This window comes from Podarcis melisellensis (assembly GCF_964234715.1).
Source record: "Podarcis melisellensis genome assembly, chromosome: 4".
Classification (NCBI taxonomy): Eukaryota; Metazoa; Chordata; class Lepidosauria; order Squamata; family Lacertidae; genus Podarcis; species Podarcis melisellensis.
This window is the reverse complement of record NC_138531.1, coordinates 50697021-50710114: the sequence shown is the minus strand read 5'-3', so window position 1 is coordinate 50710114 and position 13094 is coordinate 50697021. Positions and strand designations below refer to the sequence as shown.

The following is a 13094-nucleotide window of genomic DNA, read 5'->3' as shown; positions in this document are numbered from 1 at the left end:
TATACAATTTTGTACAAATTGCTTGGCTGGAAATTCAGAGAAGTGCACATTTTAAATCATGGCTGGACTACAGTTTGTGTATTATTTCAGTAAATGTGAATTAGGTAGGTCCACCCTGAAATGTTATTTGGCTAGAATTTCTCCCCCATCCTTACAGAATATAGCCTTCTGGCTAAAAAACTTTCTTGAGTATTTGAAGAGATACCCATCGCATCTTGGAGAAGGTGATACCCCTCCAACTTAAAGAACAGGGCAGAAAGAGAGAGAACCCCCTTCAGCAATTTCCATTTTGATGAGTTTCTAGCTGGAGTTAATTACAGCTGGGGGAGTAGGGCTCAAAAGCAGTTCCCTTTGGACCTGCTGACTATTGAAAGAACTTCTGTTTGTGCTCCATTCTGTATTTTCATGAACAACAAATATTACAAATGACAATGCAAGTCCTCAGTGTCCCTTCATTCAAAGGGGAGAATTCAACAACAGAGTGGTACCTCAGGTTAAGAACTTAACTCGTTCTGGAGGTCCGTTCTTAACCTGAAACTGTTCTTAACCTGAAGCACCACTTCAGCTAATGGGGCCTCCCGCTGCTGCTGCAGCACAATTTCTGTTCTCATCCTGAAGCAAAGTTTTAACCCGAGGTACTATTTCTGGGTTAGCGGAGTCTGTAGCCTGAAGCGTATGTAACCTGAAGCGTATGTAACCCAAGGTACCACTGTACAGTATTAGTATATGCACTTTTGGATGAGGGTGTGGTCAGATTTTTCAGTTACAAAAATTCAACCTGGTAACAGTGAGAGCAAGTCTCAGGGCTCATGCACTTCCATGTCTCTCAGACCACAAGAAGAACATAAGGTTCAATCATGCTGTATTCTTTGGGTCTCCACAATGCTGTCCTACTGCAGTCCTGAGGAAAATTCCTCCTCTGTTTGCTTTAGGGCAGCGATTGCCAAACTTGGCTCTCCAGCTGTTTTGGGACTACAATTCCCATCATCCCTGACCACTGGTCCTGTTAGCTAGGGCTGATGGGAGTTGTAGTTCTAAAACAGCTGGAGGGCCATCACTGCTTCAGGGGAAAGCCCCCCACTGGTACTAATGGGAATTTCTTCCCAAAGCCAACAGCAACTTCAGAAGATAACATTTCCCCAGGTCCTCAGCACAGGAGAAAATTTAAATCCCCCCCATCTTCTGCTAGCCCACTAAATACAAGCCCTCTCCAACTTCTGCCTGCTACTATTAACATGTGGAAACAGCTCTAACGGTTAAATGTAAAGATGCATTTATTGTCGTATCTGGTTGGGTGCTCAGCTAAAATCAAATATGCTAAATCAAATACAGCAAATGTCCTGTTCTGATTATAATGTTGTCTTGAATCTGAAGTCTAGGAACAAAGATTATACCTGTATCTTGTGATGGGCTGACACTGTAGCTGTCGCTTTCTTTATCCACTGATCCTGCTGCCCTGGGTGTTGGTAGCCTCCAGTCTGTTGTTAAGGTGTGGGCTGATATTGTGGGATGAGGTCTGTTGAGAGTCCATTGGCTAGCATATCTGTTGCGAGCTGTGGGCCCAGCTTTTGCATTCCTCCTTGTTGTAGGATCTGCAGTGAAAACACAGAGAATTCAGTGTTGGCACTGAATACTTGATTAGTCAAGAAAAGAAGCTGAGCAACTGGCTGAATAGAATTACTGCTGAGTGATGGAGCCTCAGGGTGGAAATGAATATCAGTGGGGCCTATCTGTGGGCATATGCATTTATTATCAATTTCTATCAGCATCTATGATATATAAGTTTCAAAGCTATTCTAAACTTTTATTATTGCAAGTATGGCAAACCTTTGACCCTTCAGATTGTGCTGAACTACAACTCCCATCAGCCCCAGCAATCATGGCTGATGGTCAGGGGTGAAGGAAATTGTAGTTTAGCAACATAAAAGGTAAAGGTAAAGGTACCTCTGCCCGTATGGGCCAGTCTTGACAGACTCTAGGGTTGTGCGCTCATCTCACTCTAGAGGCCGGGAGCCAGCGCTGTCCTCAGACACGTCCGGGTCACGTGGCCAGTGTGACAAGCTGCATCTGGCGAGCCAGCGCAGCACACGGAACGCCGTTTACCTTCCTGCTATAAAGCGGTACCTATTTATCTACTTGCACTTAAGGGTGCTTTTGAACTGCTAGGTGGGCAGGAGCTGGGACCGAACGACAGGAGCTCACCCCGCCACGGGGATTCGAATATATGGAGGGTCAAAAGTTTCCTGCACCTGCATTATTGGTTCATTTTTCTTTGACAAAGCTTGATTTCCAGGCAAGTGATCATTTTTTGTATTATGTGGACTAAATTTTGTTTGAGGATTTTTAAAAAAGCATTATCTAGAAATCAATAATTAAAGGATTGTGCCTGATGTCTAATACCCATTTACTCTTTTATTTATTTATTTAAAGAATGGGTGGTTATGGATTTTGTGGAAATAGTATTAGGACATTAAAGCAGAGGGAAAAGATTTTTCTTCTGAAGCATCTGAGAGGGTTTTCATAAAATCATAGAGTTGGTGTTACTAAGACTGGGATATAACAGTATTAAAAATATAAATTCAAACTTATTAAATAGGTTATTTGATTGGGCTCTTTTTATTATTATTAAAATAGAAAAGCCGCGCCTTTTACATTGCTTTGAAACTATTTAAAAAGGAATGAGTTAAGGATAAGTAGCCATAGAAGGATTATTCATGATTCATCCCTTCTCATTGACAGATTGGCAGGTTTCTTACTTACAAAGCCATTTAAAAATGCAAACTGTCCATATGTTGTTCACTGTCTGAGATTAGGCTAATAACCAGCACACACACGCATAAAAAAGGGACAATCAGCAATAAAAATGGTGTCCCATCTTTTCTGTGGAGCAAAGAAAATAGCTAGATGAATAGCTCAGCAAAACAAAACCAGCTCAATTTAATGGTATGCCACAGCTTTATATATTGATTATGCAATGCATTTTGTAAACTTCATATAATCAGTGCCAAAATGTTAGGAAACATTCCACGCATTAGCAAACTATACTGGATTCTTGTCAAGATGAAAAACTTCAGAATGATGAATCTGCTTACTCAGTATCTCTTCTGTGCAATGGGTTTTGTAAAATCACACACAATCAAAGCCAGACTGTTGGGAAATATTCCAAACGTTGGAAAACTTATTGGATTTTTTCTAAATTTAAAAAGCTTTGACTGTCATACTTCCTTGCTGATCAGTATTTTACATTGCAACCTCACAGTATAAGAAAACTTACAAGAACCAGTGCGGAAGACGGCGGATCAATTTCTATTGGTAGGGAAGGGAATCAGCAGCAACACATAACTCAGGTGTTATATTTTCTCTAGAATGCAAGGACCTCTGCAGATGGGTCCAAAATATACTCATTATTCAAAGCAAGGAAAAAGTGCTAGCTCTGATCCAGCACCAGTGTGGCTGCATTCCACCCCACATTATGTACTGGGGTGGGGGGCAGGGTGTGGAGAAGCAGGTCAAGGAGAAATAACCCTGCTGTCAAACATTATCATCTTCCCATATTTTAAGGTATATGCCAAGACATGGAAAAGAGGAGCACACAGCCTCCAAAGAAATGGAAGGGAGAAGCAGAAGCAGCTTGCCAGGTGGAGTGGAGCTTCCTGGCAGATGAGTCACTGTCACTTACCAGGAAGGAGAGAGGGAAGACCAAGGAAACAGAAAGGACAGGGCAGAGTAAATGAACTAGTGGTGCCCTGTTGGTGCCTTTGCATAGCGCCACCCTCTCTGCTGCCTCGCCCTGTACCCTCCTGGTAAGCAACAGACTTTGCAGCATATTTGTTTATTTTTTATATTACAACCACAAAACAAAGTGTCCTAAATACTTACTTGTTCCTGGCCGGGCGTCAGAAACATCTACCAGTGGTCCAGTGGCTTGTGAGACAGACTGGTAATGCACTGTGTGTGTAACAGTCAACGACTTCTGTTTTGATGTCTCCCCAAAATCAGCATCAGTTAACAAGACAGTAGATCGATCATCTATGAGAAAGGCAATGACAGAGCAGAATATCTTAATGGTGTCTCACTTTTGGCTGATTTTCTAAGAATGAATGAATGAATATCACTTCTATAGTCTTCATTACATCTTAGAATGAAATAACCTGGCAAATGAATTTTGTCTCGCCTTGCTTTTGCCCAGAGGGAAGAGATCTTTTTTTCAGGTGAGAAACTTCTTTTCCACCATAGCAAGGACTAACATGGAAAGTACTGTTTCCTTCCAGTATGACTCTTCCACCCCCAGATATATGAATAATGGCAAAAAGGCAAGATGTAAAAGTGATGCCGCTGTGATTATAGAAATCGCAGAAAAGTGCACTACTTCTGCATGCCATAAGCTTCTTCATGCACTGGCAGCTCCACAGTACATAATGGCATGTGCATGGAAGAGAAATTATTGCCCAAAATGGCTCTGTAAACTTTCCCTTTTCCCACACAGTCCTGCAGTACCCTATTTTAATAATATCAATATCAACTTATTCCCTTCCCCCTCAAGTATATTATCTCTTTATGAGAGAACACATCAACAAATACCATTTCCTTCTGACTCAAGTTGATAGCTTTCCTTTTCCTTTTAAGCTATAATTAGATACGGGGTGTTATGAGTTAAGAAAAATAAGTGGTTTAAGTAGGCAGCAGAAAACATAAAAATATGGCAATGGGTCTGTTCCAACCCTACAGGAGTTAATGGTGAACCACCCACTGCCACTGAAGCTTGTAAAAACAGTCTATTTCTATGCATCGTACTATCAGGATTGACACATTTAACTTCCACCTACATTGCTGCAGTCACTACTGGATAGTCTTAATAGCAGTAAGAACTACAGGGAATGCAAACACTGAAGTACCATATGACTTTTAAATATATTTTCCAGACAGGCTGCCAACGGTGGGACAATCAAGTATTTCCTAAACATTTCCTCCCCCCACCCCCTGGATAAGAAACCATTAACATGAAGAACCATGCATAATAATACTAAATATACATTTTGCCCAAAAAAGGTCTTAAGTGGGATGAACACAATTCTCTACCCCTGGCAAAAAGAGCTGCCTCTTTTCAAGTTGGCAATAAAATCTCTGGGCAATGAGCCATATGGAAGCTCACCAAAGGTCTGAATCATGGCTCGCCACTTTGTGTTAGACACAACCTATTACAGAAGCAATGATCAGGTTGCATCTGCAGCAGCCACACATTTAAAACATGCCCCCGCCAAAGTATCATGGGAACTGTAGTTTGCTAAGGATGCTGGGAACTGTAGCTCTGGGAGAGATAAAAGGAGTATATGCAACCTGCATCTGCACTACAAACTCTGCTGCCCATGGATTGCAACACAAGGGTAAATCCCCCCCCCCCCCCCGCCCCAGTGTGATAAAGCTTGGCAGCAGAAAAACAGCAGAGAAGCAAAATTAGGAAAATAAACAAAGTAGAAACCAAATGCAGGATTAGCCACTTTTAAAGCGAGCCCTGCCATCACTGCACTTTTCCAAGAGCTGGATCATTAGGAGTTCTGTGTTCCCACTGGATGTCCTGGCTTAGCAATTCTGAAAATCTGGGTTCACAAGGTGAGCTACCAGTGTTCAACTTTATAAATCCTGATCCAAGGAATGATTTGTCTAGGGATTTTCTGACAGCAAGGTCAAGTGCATAAAATGTATTAAGGGACGAGTCTATGCTTACCTAGAGGCCTGCTGAAGGCCACAGGAAGAGACGCTTGACCAGCACATACACACAGAGAGATGTCCACTAGTGGGTTAAGACTTCTGTACCTAGAGGTCCCCCAGAATGCAGGTGGAAACAGTAGTGGCTGGTGCCCATTGGGAATAATTGGGCGGAAAGCAGGCAGGCTGATAGTAGGTGGAGCCAGAACTAATGACAGGTGGAGTCAACTAATTCTAGTTTTTCCCTCTTCCTCCATCCTACAGAAATCCACACAAAGGTAACACTGATAGACTGAGGAGGAAGCTGACAGTCAGTGCCACCCCCCTAAACTGATTGTAAGTTGGAAGGCAATCAGGTGGGGGCTGACTGTTGCTGATGGGGCAGTGCCCCATTTGCCCTAATGGACCAACTTCCATGGGGTGGAAAGCTCCACTGGTACAGATGTTTCCCCAGAAGTATTCAAACTGTAGCAGTGGCGGGGGGGGGGGCACATGTAAACTGACCCAACCTTTTCCTTTCTATGGGCTGGATTCAATGATTTTCTAGGGGAAGTCAGGTCTCTTATGCTGCACAATAGGGCTCTTTGTCTCCTCGCCTCCCCTCATTGTCCCCCAGATTGGCTCAGGGTGGACTTTGGGGGAAACCCCAGAACAGGCTGTGGGCTGAGGAGAAGGGAGATCATTCATCTGACAAGCCGAAATGCTTCTACTGACAGAATGAGCTGCTTGGTGCTATGTTGAATTCCTCCCTGCATGTGTATCAAAACCATCCCAGCCACTTTCTCTGCAATTTTCTTCTTGAGCTTGGTCTCACTGAAAACTTTTTCATTTCACATGCAGTACTGAGTCAGGACTTTTATCATCAAAACAAAAGCAAGACTGTAAGAAAAAGTATTTGGAGAGGCTGTTTTCTATTCCTTAAACGCTGCTTTTTGTAATACCTTAAGAGAAACAACACAGAGCTAGTGAGATCCTCTTGTTGTACAAAGGCACCTCATGAGCTTATTGCTGGCTTACCAATGGTTTCCATTGTATCCCTCTCTTCAATCAGAAGCTGAGCTCTGGGAATATCGATGTGCATTCTGAGGGTCTGCTGTTGCTTATTAAGTGTATCCGATGTCCTTGTGTTTTTACTAGAAATCAGAACGACAACAAACCAATAAAAAAAGGGGGGGAGAAACAGGCATTAAAGTCGAATGAAGAAATTCCCAAAATTCTTTTATTAGTTTAAAAGCAAAATAAATACTTTAGTCTCCTATCGCTATCAGTGGGGTGTTCAAATAAATGCTTTTCATTAGTTCTCCCATGTGTACATACAATATATTAGTCTAATGCTGAAGCTTAGAAAAACAGAAGCAACGGGAGAAAATAAGCCTTTCCCCTTGAGATTCTTTTGAAAAATACAATCATAAACTCTTATTTCCCCTTCCTTCCATTTCTTAAAAACAAGCCTAAAAACCCCTTTGTTCAATCAGAGGAAAGGTGGGTTTTATGGCATTGTATTCTTACCATAAATTGGCATTGACAAATATTAACCATCAGAGAAAGTGGACATTTAAGAAGTGGTTATTTATTTACACTTTTATATGGATTGCAGTAATTGCTTCTGGTTCGCTATTTCCCTTCAACACACTTTGCTTTTTGTTCTGTTGACACTGCAATAATAAAATTTTAAGAAAGCAATCCAACCACTGTTCCTCTACTAATTCCCAGCATTGGGGGACAGAGATAAGAAACAATTAGTATATTATCACCAAAGCTAGTATATTCTCATTTTAAAATGTGTGCACTAGAAAATTAGCCTTGGAATGAGTTATGAAGCTAAGAATTTTACACACACACCCCTCTATATCAGACCAACAGAATTGCTTTAGATCTATAGCACTTGGAAGCAGTCTGATCTGTACCCTCAATGAACAAAAAAAGAGAGGGTACTGTTATTTTTAATTATTTGTTGAGAAAAAAGAACTGGAAAAGGTAGGCCACCCCAATAGTCTAGCTCTGCTGCTTATGTGCTGCTCTCACAGCCAGAGCTCTAAGAATGACAACCCACATAATAAAGAAAAGCAACGGTGTTAATTTGCTTCAACATCCCAGTGCTGCTTGAAACTATTGTCTTTTTCTATTGATGTGAGTTCATCTATCAATCTTGACTCTCCCCTATGCCTTGTGTGCTGCATGCCTTTTTCTCGAATAGAGCACCACACAACAGTATCTATTTGTCCATTCTTTGTCTTACTACAGGGGTAAGGAAACCCTTCTCAGCCCAAGAGCAGAATCAAGAACTGGCCCACCCTCCCATGGGCCATTTTTGATAGGTGGGAGAGACTGCCAATTTTTCAATCACCCGACAACAGGTGAGAACTTCAAAGAGGTTTGCTGTCAGTATCAATTAGCTGACTGGTGCTGACAGACCTTTTGAAGTCTGTTTTCAGGTGCAGTCTAGATCCAAACCACGGCAAAGGAAAAAATGTTCATTTGCAGGCACAGTTTGAGTCCAAGCCATGTCTGCAAATGGACAACTACAAAGGGTCTCACCATCAGCAACAGTCAGTTGATTGGCACCGATAGTGAGCTCCTTGGTAAATGGATTGTCAGAGCCAATCAGCTGATTGGTGCTGACAGCAAGCATTCAAAGAGGCGCAGCTCTCAGTGAACCCTGCTTGCCAAGGAAGGATCAGGAGTGCTCTTTAAGCTCCTGCTTGTTCCTTTGCAGCTGTGTCTTTATCTGTCCCATATGCAAGGCTCCATATGATGTCAGGTGTGAGCCTAGTGGGCATGCTTTGGGGGGAATGGCTTTACAGGAACCTTGTCTGGCCTAATTAGCCCGGAGGCTCCCCACTGATGTCTTATTAAAAACAACAACAAAGAGAAATATTTAAAAAGATTTGCAAACCTGTTAGATGGATTTCAGGGGAAGAGGGGTACAGGTAAGATGTCACAGGCTTTAGGCAATCAACATTGTTCCTAATATAGCTGGCTTCTAGTGCAAATAGGCAGAGCTATTCCTTCCTATCCTACGTTGTGGAAAGCCCTCTCATCTGAGATGCACTTTCACTGACCTTGATTTTTATTTGTTTTCTATGATTGGATTAGTGATGGTAACTATCATGTTGCTTTATTTATTGGATTAAACTGCATGAAATCCACCATGGAATTGCTTGGAGAAGAGCAGACTATAAATACATATACCAAACAAACAAAGAAACACCATACATGGTACTTTGAATCCATGCTCTTCAGCAGAACTAAACTAACCACATATCTCCTCCAGCACCACACAGACTATAACTTGGAAAACTATGTTGAAAATTACTTAGAATATTTAAATGGGATGTTTCTTTAACACATGCTATGCATTTTGGAAAGGTCCCAGTCCTGATCTCAGGTTGATACTCCAGTATCACAACCAAACTGACAAACTGTACACATTATTCTTACCTCATAAGCATTTCAGCCAGACTCTTTGCATCTAGGGAAAAACGGGAAAACTATTAACACTGCATAAATAGCTCATTAGTACTGCATGTCTGTTCAATTAACTCATTTTTAAGCATTGTTGTCTATTTAATATTATTTTTCCTGGTGATGGGCGACTGGATGTGGAAGAAGAAACTGAAACTTAATCCAGTTAAAATGGTAATACTGTTGGTTGATCAAGAGTTTCAATATACAGCCTTGACTGGATGGGGTTGCACTTCCCCTGAAGTCAAAGGTTTTCAGTTTGGGTCTGCACCTCACTTTTTCATTTCTTCTGGATGACCACGTGGTCACATGATTACCAGCTTCAGCTGGATGTCATGCCCTTTACTGGCAAAGACTGACTTGGCCATGCCCACTCAATGCTGTAGAACCTCTAGATTCTATTGTAATATGCTTTATGTGGAGCTGGCCTGGAAAACCATATGGAGCCTTCAAATAGTAAAAAAATCATCAGCGTTTTAGTCCAGGGTCAACCAGACAAAGTGTATTTATTCTAGTTCTGTATGGTTTATGATAGTTATCTATTAATTTCCAGACTCAATTGAAGGTACTGGGTCTTACCTTAAAGCAGGGGTGAGAAACCTGCAGTCCTCCAGTTGCACTTGGACTCCAACTCCCATCTTCTCTAGCCAGCATGACCAATGGTTGTAGTCAAAGACATCAGGAGGACCACAAGCCCCCCACCTCTGCCTAAAAGTCCTCAACAATTTGGGGGCTGAGTACTTTATGAACCAACTTCTCCCATGAACTCTGATCAACTTCTTAGGTCCCTCTCCAAATTCCTTTCTCCTGACTGAAGCTTGGTGGATGAATACATTGAGTGGGGTCTTTCAGTTCTGGAGCTTATATTATTATTCTTAAGTATTATTGTTACTACTACCAACACCACTACTACTTGCCAAGGAATATTTTTAATAAAGAGAAACAGGAAATAATTTGGAACAAATAAATAATGAGTGCATATTAGAAAATATATACTTATTCAGAATTTGCGATCAATCTTATAGCAACATAGTAGCATGCTTGTGACATAAAAAATCTGATATGAAAACAAACAATATATATCCTGAAAATGGCTACTGTCACACATCAGTTGCTAAACTTGCTTCATCTTTCTACTAATTTATCATGTTTGTAAAAATTAGATACTTTCTGAAGCATGCAGCATGCAATTTATCTGAATCCCCCCACCCCCGTATTTGAAAATTTTCTGTTCCTTAACCATTTCCTCCTGGGATTACTTCCTGCTTTATGAATCCATATCAAACACTTCTAATATCCTTAACAAGTTAGCAAATGAGAGATGTCAGTGTCTCCCAAAAAACAAAAACAAAAACCATTGTGCAAATTAATATAACAGCAGCATAAAGGTGTTTGATTCAACATCGCTGCTTTTGTTGTCTTTGAAACTTAAGAAACAACAGTTGGAGACAGAGTGGGAATTATGTACAACTGCATTATTGATAGGCAGTACCTCATTCTTATGACGAAAACAAACAAACAAGATCTCCAATAGTAAAATATCTGATATTGCAAAGAAAACAAAATCCACCAATCTCTAAACTTCAAAAAATACCTGCCCATTATTTTTCTCTTTGTAAACATAGAGGACATACTGCTGTGTGCTCTAGGCTGTCTTTTGCGGATCAGTGTGCTGAAACATGCAGATGTTTAGGGCAGAGTTGGCAGGGCACACAACTTAAAGGGCATGGGTACACAGCACAGTCCCAGTCACACATTCAGAAAAGTGGGAGTGCGTTAACTGAAAAGGGATTTGGGGTTACAAGACAAGGAGAGTTCAATCTCCATTGAAACAAGTATGTACCGCAGGGCAGCAAATCAATGTGTTGATGCTTATTTTAACCAGGTAAACTGGGTACTACAGGGCGCTTCTTACATTACAGAAATGGTCTGAACATTGCTCTGCATGACTACTCAAGTGGTGGCCAACCTGCGGCCATTCAGAAGTTGCTGGACTCCATTTCTCACCAGCCCCAGCTAGCATGACCGAGCATCAGTGATGTTGGGATCTGGAGTCCTAGAACAACTGGAGGACCACAGGCTAGCCATCCCTGTTCTGTCCTGCTCTCCTGACAAAACTGGGGGCTCACAGCATATGGCAAATATTCACATTGTATACACTTCACTGAAATGCAACCTTCTTCTCAATAATGTTACCATAGTGCAGTTAGATGGAGCTGCATAGAAGCAGCAGTGATACTGCTGCTGTAACATACAAAATGGACCCTACTTGTTACAAGCTTCTGACATCTCCTTAATCTATATATACAATCTCAGCTAGACATTCTCGGTGAGGTGACCAAAATACATGTAAGCGAGTAATGGGTGTCCATTCTTACCTCTGAGTCTCTTCAGTCTCTGTTCCCTCCTCCTCCTTCTCACAACCAGCAGAAGCACAAAAAGCAGCAAGACCCCAACCAAGATACAGGAAATGGTCACCAGCATCTTTAGCCCTTCATTGGTTGCCAGACCTTCCTCACTTTGGACAACTGATTTAATGAGTGGAGGGATTGTACCTGGAAACAGTGTCATGACATTAGATGCCTATCAATGAAGAGAAAAGGTTGGTTTTTAAGTGACTACGGTGTACAGAAGCTCACCTGTAAGAGGTTTGATTAATTAGGAAAGCTTCATCACACTAACTTTTTATGGGCTATTTTAAGGCACACCTGTCAACTCTACCACTTCTAGTGAAGAGGCAAACTAGGAAATGTTAATTGCCTTGAAATAATGTTGCTCTTCTTTATAAGTTCTCTTCCAACAGATGCAAAGTGAAAAATGTGCACCCTTCAATCAAACCAATTAAATTTCATGCCAGAGGACAATTCTTGGCTTGTAATGCTCAGCTCTTCTATCTGACGAGAGTATGGCAAGCTCCTGAGATTTATATTCCTGGGCCAGGAAATGTGAGTTTCAGTGATATTACCAAGTTACCAAGTTACCAAGGCGAGAATAAAAAGGAATGAAAAATGGCAATTGAGAAGTTGCCCAAGAACCTGACACTCTGTTATGAAGGCTTCTGGATATGCTTAGAACCTGCATTACCAATGAGAACTCTGGGAACTGTAGGTGGTTGTTTTTGTATTAGTTCCTCCTGCTTCATTGAACAAGGGGAGTACAGTTCCCAGAGTTCCCACTGGGAATGCAGATTCTGACAAAGCATGGCTTTTCAAGCACTTCCAGCCACCATTTCCATCCCATCCCCAATGACAATTTCGAAGTGCAGGAAAGGAGTAGAGGGCTGACACCAGGCCACTATCAGCTGAGGTGATTGTAATGTTGGACTGTCTGAAATGGCTTGACAAATTTCCAGTTCTGAAGGCCCCCTGCTTTCTCAAAATTCATTGCCACCACTAGTTAAGAGAACGAAGCCTATCAGCTTGTGTCAAAACACCTTGCAAAATGGCTCCTCTGCTGGTTAATAACAAAAGAGCCTTGGAAAACCTGAATCTCTTTGGACACCATCTTATTCTTTTCAAGGTAGATAATCTAAATTTGAACTGTCCCCTGTTTCATATTTAGTCTTGCAAGCAGATCGTTCAACACATTTGAACTAAACAAGTGTTGTCAAGATCAGAAATTGTAAATTGAATGTAATAATATGGTTTATTCCTATCTTATTATATAAAGTCTGTAGTAGCAATATATATTGAGGTGTTTAGAACATTATAATACGACTAATTTGGGGGCAGAACCCTTTCTTCTGTGACTGCTGCTGGTAATGTTGACGGAATAATCTCTCCTCCATTCCTTCTCTCTCTCTCCCTGTCCCAGAGAGAGAGAGAGATAGAGAGAGAGATTATTGCTGCATACCAGCCTTTATGTAGGAGAGGAAGTTGGCACGTGTGCCCATTCCCTTACTGGATCCAGCCCTACCTCTCCTC

The 13094-nt window shown here is 41.5% G+C and overlaps 1 protein-coding gene across 1 annotated transcript in view; it reads right to left on the bottom strand.

Moving 5' to 3' along the window:
• The window catches only part of DSCAM (DS cell adhesion molecule), a 317172-nt gene that overhangs the window by 31715 nt on the left and 272363 nt on the right, over nucleotides 1–13094 (bottom strand). The window contains exons 27-31 of the mRNA XM_081908715.1: nucleotides 11550–11726; nucleotides 9148–9178; nucleotides 6724–6839; nucleotides 3880–4029; nucleotides 1395–1592 (exon numbers count right to left, since the gene is read on the bottom strand). Of these exons, the coding sequence (XP_081764841.1) occupies nucleotides 1395–1592; nucleotides 3880–4029; nucleotides 6724–6839; nucleotides 9148–9178; nucleotides 11550–11726 (672 nt within the window). The remainder of the gene's footprint in view (nucleotides 1–1394; nucleotides 1593–3879; nucleotides 4030–6723; nucleotides 6840–9147; nucleotides 9179–11549; nucleotides 11727–13094) is intronic.